Genomic DNA, 22,548 nt, shown 5'->3' on the forward strand with positions numbered 1-22,548 from the left:
GTTTAAATGTTTGTGTACCATTGATTTCTTTTATCATAATTAATACATAAAACAACAATATTTTTCCTGTAATTCTTGAATCTTATTTTTTAACTGATGAAATAATAAATCTGTATGGTATTTCTTTAATTTTATATGAGATAATGTTATTTTTATTAAGTAGATACAACTTCTGTTCCAGAAACCACCTAGGCTGATAAGATGTGATATAGTTAAGTTTTGAAATATATTCGTCAATAATGTTTTCAATAAATTTTAGAATATTATTATTATTATGTTTTGTGGCTATTCCATATTCAGATCCTCTTTTGACTATTTCATGTAATATTTCATCTTTTATAATATTCAAATTACTAAAAACAATATATTTATGAAAAGTATTAATAAATAAACTATTTTCACTCTCACAAGGTCAGTTATTAACTTCATTTACATTTAAATTAGCTAAAAAAACTTTTATAATTATATAGTAATGGACCAATTGTAGCTTTGAATTTATAACTTATGGTAGGCCTTAAATTTTTACAAGGAAAAATATTATTTTTTATAAATTGATGTATAACTTTAGAAATCTGCAAATCAGTGAATATTTTATGTATAAATTTAATTATCAAATATGAAGGTTTGTACTGCCATTTCTCTTTTTTTCAAAATTTAATAAATCATTGACTTCTAACCAATTTCTTATAATGTCCACAATTAAGTGTTTTGCATGAATTAATGCTTTCATTTTGGGGAGATTAAGTTGGTAAATCGTTTTAAAAAATAATTTACCTATACCAACACTAGTATGAAAACTATTATCCAAATAACTACAAAATTCCTGAAAATTAACAAATTTTAATTTATTATTTCCTTTACCTCTGATTTTCCTTTTTTTTTTATTAAAAACTTCATCCATAAAGAAAATATTAGTAATGCAATGTTGGCTACCTTAGCTCATAAAATTTTACACAAATTACATGTAATTAATTCTTATATAATTTATATAAGTTGTTTCTTAATAACTTCTCTTTAAAAATCTTACTTTTAGGTTACTATGAGGCCAAGCATAACCCACTGATTAACGAACGCATAGGACTGTGAATCAACCTCGTACTTTGTGTTTGAGGGTGCGTTATAAGAGTTACTGTCAAACCCCACAATACGATTACAGTAACTCTTAGAATTAATGGCAACATCCTATTGACTACTTGCCTTTCAGTTTAAAGTGAAGGAGAACATGTGAAGGTAGTTCTTTACACAGTTTTGGGTAAATGTCTGAAACGAACATGTTTTAACAAATATGCAAACCTGCACAATGGGCTATATTTGCTATGCCCAGGCATGGATCAAATATCAAATTCTTATAAGTCCTGAATCTAGCCGCTGAGGTATTCTGTAACGATCCGAAACTGCAAAGTCCTACCGTACTCGACATATATCAATCTTTCCGTCTTCCGGTAAACTATTTACGTAAATTTGAGGCGTTCAACTTATGACGTAACTCTTAAAAGCCCACTTTTTTTATCGCACGCACTATCCAGTCAAGTCACACTCATAGCCTTCCCTCGCTTCGTAATGAAGAAATTAAATAAAACGTTTAATTTCTATTTGATTTTGATTTTATTATAAGTGCTTTTACAAATTACACGATTTTAAAATCAACTTCTTTTTTTACGTTAGCTAATGTACACAATATAGGAACACTTTTAGTATGAATTGCTATGTTGTTTAATTTACTAAACGATGGTAAAACTAAAATAGCATTTAAAAACAAACCAAATATCAAACGCTCAATTCGTCTACCCCCCCATCCCAGCTGTGAATTCAGATGGGCAGTTGATGTTGGCAATTTGGCTTGTAAAATAAATATATAAATAAATAACTTAGAGCATGTTTTAACCAAATTATAATAGCATCATTACTAAATGTTATAACTGTGTAGTAAATATATATTTTGTTCTTTAATCAAATCACTTACCATTAAACCGTCTATATCATTCCTGGTTAAAAACCACAAGTTACCATGTACAATGGTAAGTCATCCCACGTTATTTGTTCAACAAAAAGTTGATATAAAATAAGAACATTAACAGTTACGACTACACTGTAAAACGCCACGTGCTGGCTGATATGCACTTACCAAACAACCTGTTAGACCCAACGCAAAGAAGTGGGCCATTGAAAAGTAAAACGCATTTTTCCTCAGGCGAATCAACATACGAAACAAACTTTTAAATGCAACGTTAAACGGAAAGCGTGAAACTGGTTTCAGTTAAAATCCAACGAACGTCTGGTAGATCAGCTTTAAAAAATGTTCCAGGCTTTTATTCAGTTTTAATTTGCTTCAAGCTAAGAATGACACGAATTTCAAATCTCCATTGCCTTACAAGAAAATGGAACATTTTCTGGATAGAAGATAACAACAGTGGAACCAATAACTGACACTACAACTGAATGTAAGGGAATATTCTAAGATACGCGTGTGTGTACATATGTACACAAAAAATGATAACATTACGTAACCACCCATACTCATCTGTCACCACAATGAAAGTTATAAATTACAGTATACTGCAATTATGACTAATTATAAGAATTCAAAAATCGAGTTAATTATATTACAGGAGCTAAGACTTCAAATGATTAGATTTTAATCAACCACCAGCAAACCGTCAGTTGTCAGGTGCTTTACCACAGTAGAACTAAAAATATCCTAAACTGTAGCAAGTTGTAGCCAATTAGAGATTTAGGTCAATCCAAAATCACAATAACAAATTAATGTTCCTTATTTTCCTTTATGTATTATAAATCATAATAATATCCAAAAAGATTTAATCCACTCTTGCAAATTAGCGTTGCTGATTTTGTATAGCTTACTGCAGAAAAAAAAATTAATTTTACTTTCTAAGTAACTTACCACACCACACAAAGGTTGTGCTTCTGTGCCAGGAAAAGAAAATATCTTAATATTTAAATAAGTTGTTCAAAGTAATCACATGACATGCATTCCGTATGAAAAAAACAATCCCATTATTCGATTATATTAATGAATTTATTTTATTTAAATGTACGAACTTAATGACCTCGTGAGTCATTCAGTATTATAATCTTTTATAAATCTTAACACCAGTATTTCCATGAATTAACCTCCAATGGTTATGATACCCTTACTTTAGTCTGAAGTATACAAACTTTCTAATTCAACTTTTACCTTATGAATTAGTGTGTACTCCTACATTTATACTGAGCTTATAACAAATAACTTATGAAAGAAAATACCACGTGAGCTAGCCCATCACACAGTTTGTTTCTTCCTCAGTTCAACTTTTCTGTATATTGATTGTATTGAAGCAGAAATACCAGAATAAATAAAACCTCTGGATGTTAAACATTTATAATCACATCCATTTTAAAATCTTTCACATCCTATCACAGATAGTTCAGTCTTAAGAATTTATTTTTCATTTAAATAGAATCAAGTTTAAGTATGATTGTTTATGATAAAGTTTATCTCTTCCCAATTATGGAAGTATGAACCATTCAGTCTAAAAGTACATGTTAAAGCATTACTAGTGAGTAAGATCTTAAGTCATTACCCCACTAGAAGGGTAACCTGCATAAAGCACTTACATGGATATTAATTAGCATCAACTGTTATCACATGTGAAACATTCCAATAGAAAAGTATCACATTTCTTCATTAATAGCTGAGAGTTAGAGGATCGTATCTTGTACCCAGACATAAACAAATAACTGTTTGATTTACATATTTATAATACTTATTATACTAATATTATACAAGAATACTGGTTTTTCATGTCATCAATAGAATCTACATACTGCAACATGCATGTTATTTCATGTTCCTTCCTGTTACTTCACTTAATACAAAGAAACAATGAGGAAAAAACTGGAGAAATCATTTATTTCCTATGTAAAATATATATGAACCCTAGAAGTATTTAATGGCAACAGGTAAAATACTTTTGGTAATTTTTGTTTAGTATTTTGTGTGACTGTGTGTTAGTAGGAGGCTCTACAAACAACATTCATAAACCCACAAGAAATTTGATTTCAACAGTCTAAAAAAATATATGCTGGGGACATGGTTTTTATGGCAATCTGGATAAAATGTTCCAAAGGTAAAGGTTGACTGCCAATATTAACTAAATATATTTAAGTTTGTTGGTTGATTAACTTAGTTTCAGAAATATAAAAGAAACTTTAAAGACTTTAAACAGCAGATTTAAAGAGTGAACATTTTCATAACAATAACCACGTCAATAAAAATTACCTTTACACACATCTTATTCAAATAATAAAGAAACACAACCTACCATCTTTTCCAAGATCACTAATGCCTATATTTTCCTTCTCAACTGCAAGTTTTTCACTGTGGTCAGTTTTTATTCCTTCTTCCTGAGACTTAAGGTCTGATATCTGTTTTATTTCTTGAACAGTTTCTTGTTCCACAGCTATCCCACTTGTTTCTACTTCAGATGGTTTGACAATATAAGCTGATTCATCTTTAGGCATAACAGCCATTTTTTTCACAGACACACTAACACCACCACTATCTTTTTCTGGCCCATTAATTTTATCTACCAAAGACACAGGTATACTATCAGAAGAGCTTACAAATTCCTTCTCTCCTTCACCAGCTGATTGTCTGTCCTCATTAGATTGTACATGGTTCACTTGGAGTTTTCCATTCAATTCACAAGGAACTGTTTTTGAGACTGGATTTAAGATAACTGTGGTTATCCCAATGCCACCAAAAACATTAGCACCGTCACTGTCACTTACAGAAGAAGTGGGTGATTCAGGTTTACTGTCAACACTAGATGCTTTCAATCCATTGCTGAAATCAGCTGTTGATATTTGAGGTTTTCCAGGATCTTGAATCTCTTCCTTGACTGAAGAGTTTTCTTTTGAAGTTGCAAGAGCAGCAACTTGAAGAGCAAACTGAGCAGCCACTTCATTTACTGGGGCATTATTCTCCTGACAAATACATATACAAAATACGTATTTTATTATAATGGATGTAGCTTGTATGCCAATATCTATGTATGTTACCAAAACTTCTGCACCAGCTATTTAATAACACCACAAATAAAAATTCATAAAATAAAATACTATCAGGGTATTCAAGATTCAAAAAATTAGAAAAACAACTGTTGTATGTGCAACAACCATTTCTTTATAACAGAACAGAGTTTTAAATAAAATGACTTTTCTCACAAGAAGAACACAAGTTTCACTAAGACAAAGTGAGGGTCTGATTATATCTTTAGTGATGTAATTTTAAAATGTAGTACTGAAAAAGTGGAATTCTTAAAAAATTATTAGTTTTTCAACAGACTGCAACACTTCTAATAAATAAAACTACATTTTACACCACTAAAATTTATGAAAATCTTGAGCCGTGGAAATTGAATCATTTTGATGCAATAATTCACATATGAAGGAAGAACACAATCTGAACACTTTTTCCTTTGCACTACTTCCCAGTAATTATAAAGACAAACAACCATGCATAGCCCAATATTTCTAACATTCTTTTTCACTATTTCTAATTCCATTTTGTACTAGGTATTTTAAAACAGTTTAGCCAACATCAGGAAATCAATGAGTGTGATGATATTCAAAACTATATAATATGCCAGTTATTAATACATTTTGATTTGTGTATGTCTAGATATTTTTCATATTCTTCTTTCTCTTTTGAACAAACTCTTTACATAGGCAAGAAATATTCATGATAAACCTTTTCAAACAAAATGATAAGGGAGATCCATTTAGTTGCTTACTTCCTGGTGAAGATATAGGTTTTACAGCATCACAAATATTTATCTTTTTTAATGAAGTACAAGCTGTGTTCCAGAACCATAGGAACTTTTTTTACTTCTTGTAATAAGCCAAACTAAGCATATCATCCTGATACTGAATCCTTAACTTTGAAAACAGTAGTGCCAATGATACATCTTACTCTCAGAAAATATTGTTAAAACCATGGGTACCCAACTTATGAAACAACACATTATATTTATTATGTACCAAACCTTTAGAAAAGTATATTTAATTAGTTATACTTATTACCAGGTTAATATTTAGTTTTGATCAGAAGTTAGTATTAATTAGCAAGAGCTATCTAGATCTGTATCCATATAAACAGTTAATCAAATACTTGCAATCCCCAGAGTGAAACAAATTTTTGGTTTGGTTTGTTTTGAAGTTTGTGCAAAGCCAATCAGGGGCTACCTGTGGTAACCATCCTTAATTTGGGGGGCTATCTGTGGTAACCATCCTTAATTTGGCAGTGTAAGACTAGAGAGAAAGTCAACACCACCCACCACCAACTTTTCTTTTTTTTTACCAAGAAACAGTGTGATTGAAGTTCACATTACAATGTCCCATGACTGAAAGGTCAAGTGTCTTTGATGGGGTGAAGATTCAAACCCACAACCTGCAGCTAAAGGGTCGATTGTCCTAACCATTTGGCTCTCAACAATATTTTAATACATTCTTTGTAACATTGTATATACTTTCATTTTAAATAAGTTAAAATATAATTTGTATGAACACTGAAAGATGTACATGCAGTTCTTTTAGCTTTGGCCCCTAGTGGAGATTCTTATGCATCAATTCAGGGTTGTTTTTACTCAACTAACCTTTGAAGAGGAATAGCTAATAATGTCTTGCATTATGTCTTGGCCAGTTTTGGGGTCAACAACTTGTAGAATTTTCTTCTCTCTTTTTTCTATTGTTCCAGTACCACTAGGAGTCATTGAAGGTAATGTACTTGATATGGAAGCCATGCTACTGGGGCTCACAGGAAAATAAACTAAAAATATTCAACCAAAATTTGTACATTTAAATAAATTGGAAATAAAATCAATAAAAAAAACAACTTAAAAGTTGTCAAAGTTGATGGTTTCTACTACCTGTTGTTTTTGTTTAAAATTCATTAGTAAACATCCTTGAATGAGCTGGAAGTATTATTCTTTATTTCAATCAAAAACATTTTCCAAACCAAAAAACTTAAGACAGGTTAGGCCTGTTGTCAAAGTTGATGGTTTCTACTACCTGTTATTTTGAAATTCATTTCCTTTATACTTTTCTTTCTTCTGATTGTCACTAAAATTTATAACATCAAGCTCAGAGAAAAGGTTATAATTAACACTTGTAAAATATAAAATACATTATTTCAATTAATAAAGACTTCAGTAAAATGACAAGTATCTATAAGATGGAAACTTTATTCTCTCTTCCCATTTCTCTTATGTTATTTTTGTGATCATCTTAGGTGCTAAATGTTGAAAACAACTAGAGAATCACTTTTATTCTTGCCCTTTACTTACCCAAGAAACACAACATTTCCCAAAATGTGTGCACATTTACCCTTCATTCACTGAAAGTGTCCTATACGATTCTGAACACCTTCAGTTAGAGAAGTTGGTCTTGTGAGCCAGAGTTTCTTGTGTTGTACATAACACGATACCAAGCTAAAATAGGTGGATCACTCTCAATACCACAGTGAATATAGAGAGAGTACACCATACTTGAAATTTAGCAGGCCTGTATCTTTCCATAGAGAAGACCATGCAAAAATGTATAGACAGAATTCTACTAGATAAACTAATATATTAAATAAGGAGAACACCCAGACAAATTCAAACAGATATTATAAGGAAATTCCACAAAGATGGAATCCTAAAAGACAGGTCAATTAATTGAGATTTGGTCAATCCATTTAGACTACAATCTGTGTGTTTGTTTGCTTATAACTATCAGATCAATTATTATCAAACCTTGATTGTACTCTTATGCCCCCTGGTGAGTAATATAGTGCTTCATGTTTTTCCAAGACCATATTGAAAAGCTGAATAAATCATTTTCACTACTGACATGCATCTTACAGCTCACCACCATACAGATGTTTTTGTATATATGATACCACCTGCTTCTACAAGTTATAAACTGTTTCAGTGGGTGCCCAAACAATGCCACATGTTCCAACAGATTGCATAGTTGAATCACTTCAAAGCTTCTGTGTTTTGCATGAGTGCAAACTATCAATCAGCAAAGAACACTGACAGTTCTCATATAATCACCTACAAAAACAATTTACAGGTTAGTAAATAACACCTATAGTACCTTCTATTACTTTATATGATTGTCTATTCCTTATATCACCCAGTACACTTTTGTGACAAACTATGAGAGGCCGATTTCCTCTGTAGGATGCTGATTACACACTCCTTTTGCAGAAAAATTGCAGTTTTCACAACCAGTGAGAAGGATATCCAATGTGCATCTAAATCACTTCTCCACAACAGCCACATCCTGTGGTTACATCCAGATGTAAATGTTTTCCACTGCATTTCAGAATAAGATATAAGTAATTCATACATCCTTACATTGGACATCAGCACAATATGGGCCAAGAATGGATACAACCTACCTAGTTTGACAAAAGGAAATTATTTATGCCTACTGTAACAATACCTCTGGAATGCATAGGTGGCACTTTTCTGTACATGCACATGCCTTGTATGATTAAAATGTTAACATAATATTTTCCTTGTTCTCATAAGTCCAATGAAGAGGCAATTCATATACCCAAATGAAAGAAACAAATGACAAAAATTATCCATCAAAGCAGAAAAAGTTGGAAGTATTATTATTTTTTATACCACGAATATTTTCCAAACCAAAAAACTTAAGACAGAATTCTATTAGATAGTGACATATGGAGTTTCATGGAACGAACTCCAGAACAGGTTCAAACATACATTACACGGAAACTCTTCACAAACAGAATCGTGGAAGGCAAGTCAACAAATTGAAACATGGTTTGCTTGCTTATAACTGATAACTCACCAAACCAATTGTCACCAAGCCTTGCCTGTTCCCTTTAGGCCCCATGCTGGGTGATATATTGCTTCCGGTTTCCCTAATACTACATTCAAAAGCTAAATAAATCTATTGCACAGTTTAAAAAAAAAAAAGTGTTCTGCATTTAAATATCTGCATAATTATTTAATACACAAATACTTCTATATTTGATTAGGCAAATCTACATTCTATACTTTTTATTAATGTATGCATACATACCTTGTTGAGACTGTTGACTGTGGACATAGGAATGGGTTGCTGGTGTTAGAAACATTGTTTGTTGTGTTGAAGCCAGATTATACTGTGAAGCTGCACTGTATTGTGGAAGTCTATGATACTAAAGTAAGATAGTTCAAAAGTAAAACATAAATATTTCACTGCAGGTGAAGAATATCTTTCATTATTATTTTAGCTAAGTGTAACACAGAACAAACAATTATTATGTTTTATATAATTTATTAAGACTTGGTAATTAAATACTGTAAAACTCAGAGTTTAATTACAGTCTCTTACAATGAACACTGCACTTTGTCATTTCATTTCATTCAATTTATTTGATTTTATTAAGTACCATATTTTAATTTGCACATTAAAAAAGTAAAATTTCAACATTAAATAACAGTGTGTGTGGATTAATTAATAAGCAGACACACACACACATATGTAAACTATACAGTTTCTAATTAATAAAACTGTAACTCATCTTTAATTAATTACACAAAAAGCAACAATTTCAGTACATAAAAAAAAATTAAAGACTTCATAGATTTCGTTAAAAATGTACACAAACAATCAGAAAAATCTAAATAGCAACAACAACTTTGAAAGTAAACACTGCAATAAATAATTAATTTATACTTGAAATATATTACTATGGATCAGTACAGCATACAAAGCAAACAATATGGACCAGTAAGTCAAAAATCAAATGCAAAGTCTATGTATTAATTAATATTTGCAAAAAGTATTAAGGAAAAATTTTAAAAACAAAGTATTTGTTTAATGCATTAATAGGTGTCTCTTGTTTTCTAATTCATTATTATAAAACACACAAATGTGTACGAACAACTCGGTCTCTTTAATTCAGAAATTTCAGGTAGTACAAGTATTGACGAAAGAACCTTGCACAGTTTGTTTTTAATTGACTACCTGCATATTTTGGAATTTTATAAAACTGATTAAGTGATGATAAACACTTAACTGTTTGTGAACAAGGCAGTTTACTACAGATACATGCATACACATGTCTGGGAAAGGTTTTGGTTTTTCTAATTTTTAGTCCATGAAAGTCTGAATATCACATTTCATGAAGAAGAATATGTTTTTACATACTTTCTGAAGGAAAGTACATTCAACTAATTATAATAATAAATGCAACTAATTGTGTTTTTAATGAAATATTTCTCTTTATGGCCTGCTTAAAGGTAAGGATTATTTGTCAATAGTCCAGGAAAAAAGAAGGGATTTTGAACTACAGCATTTCAGTCCTTGTCTGTAAATAGTTGCCCTTTTGTTTTTAAATCAGAAAATCTGAGTAAGGGTTTGAAAGTGGTATTGGCTCAACCCTCATGTATAATATATAGAGACAAATGTAACACAGCCTTCTTCTCTAAAGTACAAAGTAGCATACTGCACAAGCAAGTATTGGCAATATACTTGAAATCTGAAAAGGAATTCTAACATAAGACAATCAAGTTTACAGGTGTATAGTTCAAAATATATTGGGTAACATAAACAATTTGTTCATTTTCTCTCTAAATAAAAATGCTTCTATGAGCATTACTAGACTAGATTAGTTATAAATGCAAGAACAAGTCAAGCCTTCTCAGGAGATTTCTAAATATTCAAATATATTTATTTATCTACTGATCTTATGCATTAATCTACATGTATGTTAAAATTTACACTGGAAATAGTAAAGTATCCTAGAAACTATTGAAATTTCATGAAGAGAAAAAACTACCAAGAATATCTTAAACAAACTTAGTCAAAACTAATAATACAGCACTTGTTCTAATCACAAGCCACATCACTATTTAGGATTAAGTATTACCAATTATACAGCACTTGTTCTAATCACAAGCCACATCACTATTTAGGATTAAGTGTTACTAATAATACAGCACTTGTTCTAATCACAAGCCACATCACTATTTAGGATTAAGTGTTAGTCCACTGGTGGATTTAAAATGACATAACTAGGGCAGTTTCTGATTATACGCTTACTGTTTATAAACAACAAATATGTAGAAATAATAATTTCTTTCTTTTTTTTAATAAACTGAAATAAGTTATACCGAAGGATGTACACCTCCTTGTAAAACCAGTGAGGGCTGGTGTGGAATGTGACCAGGAAAAGAATGGGTCTGGGGATATATAAGACCAAGATGATGTTGAAACTGGGGTGTTGAGTTGTGAGCAGTCAAAGCTGTGGTGTTCATTTGGTTCATGTTGGTTCTCGATATTTGTTGTGATAACTGATAGAAGTGCTGAAATAAAGTATTTTTCTCTGATCAACTTGTTTCCTAAAAAATAATTAAATATTTTAAACTTGAAATCTATCAAAGATAGACAGTTCAAACTTTATTCAAATGCAAGATTTATTGCTAATTTATTCAACAATTATCACTGTCAATTTGCTTACAAAATTCTAAAGGATCTACTTGTAAAAGATATATCGATATTCATTGGATATCTGGAGTATTACATGAAAATGAACAATTTTTCACAATTTTGAAAGAACATTTTACTTGCCATTTCTTTTGTTTTCTAACCTAAACATGAAAGAATGAATTTCAACTATTCTATTCTTGTTACTGTAAGTAACAACTCAAGTCACAAACTACATTTCTACTACTTTCTCCTCTATATTTATATAATTGAAACAGAAATATGACATCACTTTGTTACGTCTCCCAGTTCACACTTCTAATAATTAAATCCCTCCTTTATTTTCTGGTTTAGGCCCAGCATGGCCAGGTGTGTTAAGGCGTTCGACTCGTAATCTGAAGGTTGCAGATTTCAATGTCCATTGCATCAAACATGCTCGCCCTTTCGGCCGTGGGGGCATTATAATGTGATGGTCAATTCCACTATTTGTTAGTAAAAGAGTAGCCCAACAGTTGGCAGTGGGTGGTGATGACCAGCTACCTTCCTTCTAGTCTTACACTGCTAAATTAGGGAGTGCTAACACAGATAGCCCTCGTGTAGCTTTGCACAAAATAAAAAAAAAAACAAACATCAAGTGGAACTAATTTGACAGTTCACTTAGATTAATGTTTTTTTTCTGATAGTCAATTTTCATTCAGCCTCATTTTAAACATTGTTTTAGAAAGATTTTACAACAGCCTTGACGTTGGATGAATGATCACCCATTCGTTAATATTGGACGTCAGCAAATAATATTTAGACGTGTCACGAGATCAGCTGCCTTCCTTCTAGTCTTACACTGCTAAATTAGAGATGGCTAATACAGATGGCCCTCTTGTAGCTTTGTGCAAAATTAAAAAAAAAACAAAAAAAAAACAATTTTCTGTATTATACTAACTGATTATGTGTCTCTGAAATAACTTCCATATTTCATACTTTGGCAGAAATCCACTTTACTATTCAACGATATTCTGATTGCAACGACTCAGGTCAAAGACAAGTGCAAGAAAAAATAATTTGTGTGAGAAAACCAACTGTATCTAATAATAGCCATAAAATCAAATTTTTAAAACACTTTACAGAAGTCTAATTAAAGATGAAATGTCAAAAAAAAAAGGAATGGTGTAACAGATTTATCAGTTTAAATGTTAGTAAATGCTAAAGGTGTGTAAATCTCTTGATTGCTTTTATAACATATTTAACATTTAATAATGAAAATTAGTCCTAACAATGCTATGTACACATTCATTTATTTCTGTTCTGGCAAAAGTACTTCTCCTACAAGTGAATTATTTCTTTTATGAAAGGTGTTGATTCCAATTGTATCAAAGTTTTTAACCCTAAAATATAATACTTGAATGACCAGTTTCAACCAGGAAAGTTCCTGTTCATATGATTCTATCCCAAGAAAATCAAAACCGAAAAAAAAATCTTGAAAGAAAACATAAATTAATGGGATTTCAAGGGTTTAATAACATTTAATACAAAGCTCAGAACTATAACACCCAGTTATCTTTTGTGTAATAATCCTATGTCATCACCCTAATTTAATTATTAATCGTTTACTGAAAATTCATAAATAATTAACAAAATCTAGTTAATATCAAAATACACAATATGCAGTTTAGCTAAAACAGTTGTGAAAGCTGTTAAAAACGAAAAACCTAAAAGTTACAGGAGAATTTCTTTAGCACTAGCTCCACATGTATTGATTTCATAGAGAAATCCTCACCCCTACTACAGCTTGTCTATGAACTGGACCTTGATGCTGCTGTATACCATTTGGTTGTAGCTGTGGTCCTGTACTATCTGGAGACACTGGAGCTGGCATAGCTAATTGAGATTGGTGCACTCCACAACCGGAGTCTAATAAGTATTGCTGTGTAGGTGGCAGTTCACCCTGCGCTGGCAGGGCACCAGGTTTGCTCATATCATGGGGAGCCCCACTTGAAACTGTGTGCTGCACATGTAAAGCAAAAATATATATATATAACTTTACCCTGAACACATGTTAGGTTAACATAAATCGATTTCACAGAAGTCAGAATTGTGAAAGCACTTTGCTATTCTGAGAATAAATCTATGTGAAACTTTTGTATTTTAATTCAGTTTATATTTTTTGTAACAGAATGTTTCTTTAACATGTATGTGTTTTGTGTTGTTTTTATGTATGGTATCTGTAACAATAGCCCCCACATTGACTTAGGTATTCCGATAAGAAGTGTAAATTTTTGCTATCATGTTGCAGAAAACATTCTAAATTTGTAATTTTCATAAATGTTGGCGATATAGATAATTAGAAACTTCACATGTAAATGAACATTAGACAGCTTTGGTAAAATTTGATTAATGATTTGCTAAACAACACTTTTGGACAATAGTAAAACCAAAATATAACAAAATTATTGCAGTTTCTGTATTTAGGATAATAAAATAATTGTTTAAGAGAGGAAACTAGAAAATACAAAATATAGTATTGGTGACAAACTTCCCAAATTAAAAATAATTATATTGGTGAACACAAAAATGTTTCAAGCAACAGCCCCTTCATCAGGTTTCAACAAACTTATTTCCTTACACTGTTGTCTGTATTCAAGTTCAACTTATTTTTATTTATTTTATTAACCATGAATTACTATATTTATATATTTTTCTTCTTGTTTTTTATACAGAATAATTAATTTTTCTTTATATCTTACCTTTTATAGTTCATTTCTAGCTTAACTTGTTCCTAAGCTTTTGAGCCATGTGTTAATTGTTTTTTTTGGTTTTTCTGTTTCACCCTAACTCTTCTATTAGCACTATTATTCACAATGGAAAACTGATAAAAGACTTTCTGATAACGAGAAACCCACTTGAAGTAAAAATGTATCTCAGCCATACTGAGATACACTGCTAAAGGGTTGTTGTCCAAAACACTGTTTTCATATTTAACAATAAAATTATTTCAATTTGGCAAGTTTTTCACTATTACTATAATTTTTATTTTACCCTATTTCATCCTTCGATTTAACTATCATAACTTGCTGTAATAACCAGAATAAATACCATGTAAAACTTTCTTCAACAGATACAAACTTCAGTTTCAAATACAAACTTAGACATGAAATGCTTACCATAACTCAAGTAAAAGACACCATTTCACAGTCATCCCACATTATTTGCTAGTGGCATTACAAGTTGCCCAACAATATTTATCAGGTATAGTTTCTACTACCATTACAAATTTCATACACTAAAAGCAAACCTAAATTATATAGCACTTTTTGGACTAATGTAATAAAAACCATTATTATAAAATCATCTTTAATTTTATGTCTTCATCAATAAAATCAGTGTTACGTTCACATTAAAAAAAAACCAAAAAACAAGTTACACTTGTCAAGATATAAGTTTAACGACACCTCTGTTTCTCGTGGTAAAGTTATATTCCCTTTTAATGCTCATGTCAATGTTTAAAACAATTTGAGCCACAACCCCATTCTGATATTCGTGCCACATACAAAATTGATAGAAGCTACTTTTCTTACTTCAAAGTCTGAGTTATAATTACCAATTATTACTTCTAATTCATGTTTTAAAACCTGAGAGGCTCATGCTTATAAATATGAGTACAATTTAGTATACTGTTTACGTTACTTAGAAATGTATACCACTCCTAAATTTTACAAGCCATGTATATTTTGATTTGCATGAGAAAGTATATTGTGGAGATAGCCTGTCTTTCTCTGTGATATAGCACTAGAAAAATGAATTGTATTGTTACAAACTGTTCTCTTTAAATATTCACATTGAAAAACTTACATATGGAAAAAAAAACACCTTTTTTTTGCTAGTATGGATTCAGTCTGTTCTCTAAATATCTTCTGTTCCTGCAAGTAAAAAAATATATAGTAATTTATTTAGCAGTTTCCCTGTTTAAATATCTACCTTAAAACATTAAATGTTTATCTGGAAAAGGAAAGTGTTTTTTTTAACAAATGAACGTGCGGCAGGACCTCAATCAAGTTTTATTCATTTGTCAAAAAGTTAAAAACACTGATGTAACTTCTCTTTTAACCTGTTTTTGTATTTTCAGAATTTTTATTATAACAAATGCACACACCATATTTCTAGATATTTATGAATTATGATTTTTCAAAGCACTTGATAATACACAATTTTGTAGTAAAATTGTTTGTACTGAATATTAATTTTGTTTAGATGTGGAAAATAGACCAATACTGTAGAGCCAGATATTATAAAACTTTATATGTGCAAAATTTAATAATTGTCTGAATTTGTAAAAAAAAAAAAAACTAAATTTTTTTCACCTAATTAATATAACACTCATATACCATAAAACAGACATAAGAAGGAAGAATGCTACTTTTACAAGTTTAATAACACAAGAGAATAGGTTATGTTTACTTATCATGATCCATACAAGTTCTTGATAAATATACAATCATGTCAGCAAACAATCTTAAAAACCACAAGTTAGAATTTGGTCATTTAATATGTGTGCATGTGTGTTTTCATAAAACAAAGCCACATCGGGATATCTGCAAAGTCCACCAAGGGGAATCGAGCCCCTGATCTTAACATTGTAAATCCGTAGACTTACCACTGTACTTGCAGGGGACCATTTAACACGTGAAAAAACGTTACTAGTAAAACCAGTTTCAATAAAATTTGTATAACATAGTGTATATATAAATATAAAATTAAGAAAATAAGTAACTCGTAAAGTTGGAACAATGATAGCTATGCAAAGCACACACACATATTCAATTACACCTTACATGTATACAGTACAAAGCTTGATACTGTATGTTTCGCATTTAAACTACTTAATCCAGCAATGTTAACATATAATTATTATCACATTAAACTTACCTTTATTACACTCTATGAACTATCCTGCTTTAATATTCCACCAACTATAAATGTTCCTTCAAATTACTCAAGTCACAGTTCACAGTTCTTTCTGTAATTAAATCAAGAAAAGAATTCCCTAAGCCTTGTTCAACAATATAATATTAAGTTTCCTGAAAAAAAAGCTTACGAGACATATTTTTTCTCAAATTATAGGGTACTGTTATCTAAAAACTTTATTTTTGCATTGTTATGTCTATGTATACTTCATATTCAAGTTCCACTTGCAAACTTGAACTGTTCATTTTTAATCACTTTAATTCTCAACCACTTTTAACAAAAACAGTTTCATATATTTAAAAAATACTTGCCATTTATACAAACCTAATGTATATATAGTTCTACACATAAATTTAAAATGTCATTAATGTATTTCATAATGAAACAATCAATGACAGCAAATAATCAAACATCTTGTTAACTAACCATAAAAACTTTCAAATGTGTTAAAACTTCTGAATGAGAAATGGTTCTGATCTTCAGAGCTAATGCTCTAACAAATTTCACCTTAGCCAAAACTGGTTATATTTTAAACCTGAATTTATTTAGTTTTATTATTTTAAAATAGCTGTAAAGATAATTTTAATTCTAGTTGCTGAAAAAAATTACCACAGAATCATTATTTTTGCTTTTTAGAATTATAAGCAAAAATTTAATCTCAGAGTGGTAACAGTGCCTAACTTACGATCATAAAAAAATTGTTTTATTTTCAACTCTAATATAATAATACAAAAATGGCAATAAACACCACCTGTTTTTATGATACTGTAACGAACAAAATACACTATTACAAGCCAGTGGCTTTTAGTACTGATAATAAATTTGTGTCAATAGCAACATGGTTAGGTTGTCACTAATATAAGAACAAAATTCTATTCCAGATAAAACCTAGTAATGATTATTTACTTACATTATAACTTTTAGTTGTTTATTAAATTTCATTTTATGTTTTATTATGCCAATCAGTTTTTTTTTTTACCTTGTACTGCCCTGATACATTTAACTGTGACTCATTCACAAATGAGGCCGAGCACGGCCCAATGAATGGCATGCCAAACTGCAAATTTGAGATCCATGCTCCATTACTGCCAAACAACTTTTTGTTAATTTTTAAATCATACTCTGTACTTTGGTCCGTGGGGGCACTCACTACCATCATTCTTTTATTTTTAATGCATTGGTCAAATCCCATTATTTATTTAGAGTAGATTTTAAAAATTGAAAAAATATTTATAATTATGTAGTGCATTTAAAAAATCATGGCGCTTCAAATATAAACAAAAAAAAATCTACGTAACTGCTTAGGTTGAAAGTAAGTTTTAAATCCTGAAGGAAATTTAGATTATTTACATCGTGAATATAACAAATAATTGAGAATATTAGTTAACTTGTAACAGCTGTATTGTAATCCTGTGAGTACCAGTTTTACGGTTTAAAAAAGAAAAAACGTGACGTTTTATTTCATCTTCTCAGACAATGTATCTGTAGGATTGCACTGCTTCGACTTGAGCTATAAGTATTACATCATATTCAAAAATGTATCTACTAAACTTAATTTACATTCAAAGACAATTCTGAAAATTATCATCACAGTATATGCTCTTCGGAATTTTAATTCAGCTCTTAATACAATTATCTCAATCAGTCACTTATGAGAAGCTAAATACTTTTGGTATCTTACTACACTATATGCTTCATACAATGTGCAACTTTCAAGTAAAATTTTAGAACACGATTTAAAAATGCGTACAAACTGATAAAAAGAGGTCAACTTCCGGCGTAAACAGGCTTTTATCTCTTCGGGCAATGACATAAATATAGCAACACAACTGTGGAAATATTAATATGGCCCTCCCATGTCAACAATCAAGTGCCGATAAATCTCAGTCATTTATAAAGATCTTCTCAAATTAACCTATCGATCAATATCTAATTTCTACACCTCAGTAACTGACCCTTAGATGCAAAAAACACATCAAATTTGTTCCTCTTTTGTGTTTTTATGACATTTATGTACATTATTTCAGTTTTCGAATAACCTAAAAAAAAAAAAAAAGAAAGCCATTCATAAAATGGAACCTACGTTCTGCAATTTTTCTTAACTTTCGTGGTAACCAACACTTAAATACATATCAAATAATTCTTAACATATCTCAATATGTTAAGAAGTTTGTTCCGTTTTCAAACTACCAAATTAATTACCATCATTACGAAATGGCTAAATTCACTATAAACATGACCTTTGAGCTACATTTAACAAAAAATTAATCATCTCCGTGACATACACCAAACCTTTGTACCATTTAAGCCAAATCAAATTATGTATTAGACTTCGACCTACACTAACCCAACGTTAATCAACTATTTGTTTGCGCCTTGCAAAGCTGAATAATAGGTTTTTTACACTGTGTCCATTGTGAGTATAAAACCAAAATGTTTAGTTATAAACCCACAAGCTTATTGTTCAGTCTCCTGGAGAAACACTTAATCTTTTTAGAAAATCTGAACAAAATCAGTTGAAAAAGTGTTAGATAAATACTGGTTTCGATACACGTGGTGGGCAGAGCAGATAACCAACTGTGTATCTTTATGTGGAAAAATAAACACAGTGTGAAAACAATATTCCCGTCTACTATCGGGAGAAAGTAATAAAGCCATGCTTACTAAAATTGTTACATATGTATTTGGAAAGAATAATTGTATGGTCCTTCAAAGTTAACACAGGAATGGTTTCAGAAACAGACCTTGATGGATTATAAGAAAAATGCTGTTAACCCTGTCTTAATGCAAACTACTTCATTCTACGATAGCTGCAACTCAGAACAATTATACTTACAATAAAAACGTTACAGTGCCACACATTATGATTGTTAACAATTCGAATTATGGGACAGTTAAGTTGAGATCAAGCCATTCAAGTGTAAAAAGTTTTCAAATTTCCCTACAGTATAGTCATTCTGTATTTTTTAAATATTTCTTGTCCGCATTTGGTATTTTAATGATATGATATACGAGTAACATAAGAACAATATACTCTACATTTCGCGCAAAGCTACACAAGGGCTATCTGCGCTGGCGGTTCCTAATTTAGCAGTGTTAGACTAGAGGGAAATCAGCTAGTCATCACCACCCACCGCCAACTCTTGGGCTACTCTTTTACCAACGAATAGTGGAATTGGCCATCACTTTATAATACGCCAACAGCTGAAAGGACGAGCATGTTTGGTGCGACGAGGATTCGAACCCGCGTTCCTAAGATTACGAGTCGAGTGCCTTAACCACCTGGCCATGCCGGGCCTACTTGGCTTGTACGCGAACAGTTTACCTTTACCTGAAAGCTTCCCAGTTTTCCAATGTTAAAATGATTCAGTATATACATAATTGCATGTTATCTAAATGCATTTTTGTATGCAATGATATTGCACAGCTTTTTACGGAGCGTAGTAATACTGAGAAACTACATGCAAATTAACCATCTAAATGTAACAATTAATGTTAAAATATGTGTGGATAAATAAATTAAGTATTACTCATCCCACAATTAAACACTGATAAGAAAATCTACTTTGGAATATTTTTTTATATCTGTAATACCATATTTAGATTATTGACTACAGATAGCATACGTATCGTTTTTTTATCTCAGTACTAACAAACGTATTTCAAATTTATATTTAGTAAAAAAAGAATTTACAACTGTTAAATGATAGAATTCAAGCCAATCTGATAAGCCTTCGTATAACAGTAAGTTATCAGTTACCCACCATAAAATCTTTCTTCGTTTTCTTCTTTTTTTTAATAAAACACTCATCTAAATTCTGAATGATTATCAGTATTTAGTAAATTATCAATATGGAAGAAGTTGTATCAGAAAAATTCCAAATACTATAAAATATTTTTTTTCCTTTGAACATCCAAATTCTCATAAGAATTTATCGTGTCTGATGCCAGTATTAAATTCACATGTAAACACCGTCTCAGGGGCGTAGATTTTTTACACCCGATGGGGGGATGATTTTTGCAACCACTTATGTGGACTGTTCAATTTGAAAATTGGTAATCTCTGATTAGGTGAACCTGAAAGCCGTAAACATGCAGTCACAGAGTAATATTGTTGCCACGATACTTGCATGTATACTTAGGCCTACTGACTGACACGAACTATCGCTTAGATCGAAAAGCTTAGAAGCATGCCTATATTAAAGATGCACATTTCGGCTACTGAAAAAGCCTACATCTAGGCCTAATTATGTAATTCGATCGGTAAGAACACGAGAATCACAAGAACAAATACACAATTTGTAGGCCTGTGATGCAATAAACAATTCAACAGACTAAACTGTAGGGGGATGATTGTATGCACCATACCCCCCACTTAAAATGAAGGGGGTGTATACCCCATCCCCCCAAGATCTGCGCCCCTGACCGTCTACCAGTAACATCCAAGTAACGTAATCACACTACTAATTCGAATGTTCGAGTTTTAGTGATATTCTCATTTGCACACTCGACCTTCCGTTACACGCTGTGGTCTCGTTACTGTTGTAGTAACACATTCTCCTCAATATCGAAGACGAAGGAATACAGTTCAGAAATTTATGATCTAAATGAAACAGTGATCTAAATATTGATTAATAGTACCCAGTTTATTTTCAGTTAATGAAACCTTCTCATCCGGGTAATTAACCAACAAGATATAAACGAAACTGCAACTTGAACCACGTGTTTGCGACATATACAATGGCACTTTACATAATACATGATTAAACCCCTACCACCTAGCTCTGAAATCAGTTTAACTACGGCGAGCTGGCCCTTACGTTAATTTTGAAATTGATACTTGATATAGGGAACCCATGGACACGAGTGGCAGGTTTATCCAGTATGGGTAATGTTTTTCATCTGGAAAAGCAGGAGTAGTTGGTAATTTTTATTTAAGAAATCAACATCAAGTTTATGGTCGAAGCCTAGTTTTCGTAGTAATTAGCTACTTGTAGCATTAATAACGTCATCAGATGCAGTACCTATGGAGTTGTATGTGACAGAACTTTGAAACTGACTCTGGGAAACCACTTTCTGCATACAATAGGTGGATTATGAAAGCAGGTAGGAGTTGTGTACTTTGGATACGAAAGTCTTAAGATAAAACATTTAGTAACGGAATACACCCTGTTTGGCTATTGTCAAAATGCGCGTACATCGGATATAGTACAAATGGACGTAGCGACAAGGACTGTAATGACGTGTTGAGGCCCTAAAATCATTTTAATATAACTCACTCTACTATTTATTTGTATTATGCTTTTTCACACTTATCACACCTTACCTATCCAATGTTTAATTTGAAATTGAAAAACTACCTTCAAATATTGATATTAATAATATTACGTAAAGGATGGATACAAAAGATCTGGTTTGCTTGTTTTGAATTTCGCGCAAAGCTACTCGAGGGCTATCTGCGATAGCCGTCCTTAATCTAGCAGTGTAAGACTGGAGGGAAAGCAACTAGTCATCACTACCCACCGCCAACTCTCGACCAGCTCTTTTACCAACGAATAGTGGGATTGACCGTCACATTATAACGCCCCCACGGCTGAAAGGGCGAGTATATTTTGTGTGACGGAGATTCGAACCCGCAACCGTCAAATTACGAGTCAAGTGCCTTAACCACCTGGCCATGCCGGGCCAGAATACAAAAGGAACACGTGCAGCTCAAAATTCAAATTATTTTGAATCACTGGGCATATTAAGTCAATTATTAATGTCTTAATTTCAAGAAGTAATTTCTGGGCGAATCGGACAGCTTGTGTCATTATTTTTTATATTATTACTTTACCATGAGAGTACAATGAACCGAAAATGTTATAAACAGGGTCGAGCATGGCCCAGTATTTATCACGTGAAGACGTGGATCGGAGAATTCGATGCTCGAGACCTAATGCTGATGGACACACTCCACACTTTCAACTGTGAGTACGTCACACAAATGACAACCAATGCTGTTGGTTCAAAAGATTTGAGAAAGGTCATGTAGTGAAGGATGGTTTTATTTAGTTCTTCTCTTTGGTCAACAATTCAAAATTACCGAAATATATCTAA

The 22,548-nt window shown here is 31.5% G+C and overlaps 1 protein-coding gene across 7 annotated transcripts in view; it reads right to left on the minus strand.

Moving 5' to 3' along the window:
• Nucleotides 1–22,548, minus strand: part of LOC143227824 (eukaryotic translation initiation factor 4 gamma 1-like) — an 82,408-nt gene that overhangs the window by 49,925 nt on the left and 9,935 nt on the right. For 3 of the 7 annotated variants that reach the window (XM_076459086.1, XM_076459085.1, XM_076459087.1), the window contains exons 2-8: nt 16,411–16,501; nt 15,337–15,404; nt 13,265–13,492; nt 11,181–11,372; nt 9,103–9,220; nt 6,657–6,829; nt 4,323–4,986 (exon numbers count right to left, since the gene is read on the minus strand). In XM_076459086.1, the coding sequence (XP_076315201.1) occupies nt 4,323–4,986; nt 6,657–6,829; nt 9,103–9,220; nt 11,181–11,372; nt 13,265–13,462 (1,345 nt within the window). In that variant the 5' untranslated portion in view covers nt 13,463–13,492; nt 15,337–15,404; nt 16,411–16,501. Of the gene's footprint in view, nt 1–4,322; nt 4,987–6,656; nt 6,830–9,102; nt 9,221–11,180; nt 11,409–13,264; nt 13,493–15,336; nt 15,405–16,410; nt 16,502–17,359; nt 17,537–22,548 lie in introns of those variants that run through there. The other 4 variants (XM_076459089.1, XM_076459090.1, XM_076459092.1 and 1 more) reach the window with 4 other exon arrangements.

Source organism: Tachypleus tridentatus, chromosome 10, assembly GCF_004210375.1.
Source record: "Tachypleus tridentatus isolate NWPU-2018 chromosome 10, ASM421037v1, whole genome shotgun sequence".
Taxonomy (NCBI): domain Eukaryota; kingdom Metazoa; phylum Arthropoda; class Merostomata; order Xiphosura; family Limulidae; genus Tachypleus; species Tachypleus tridentatus.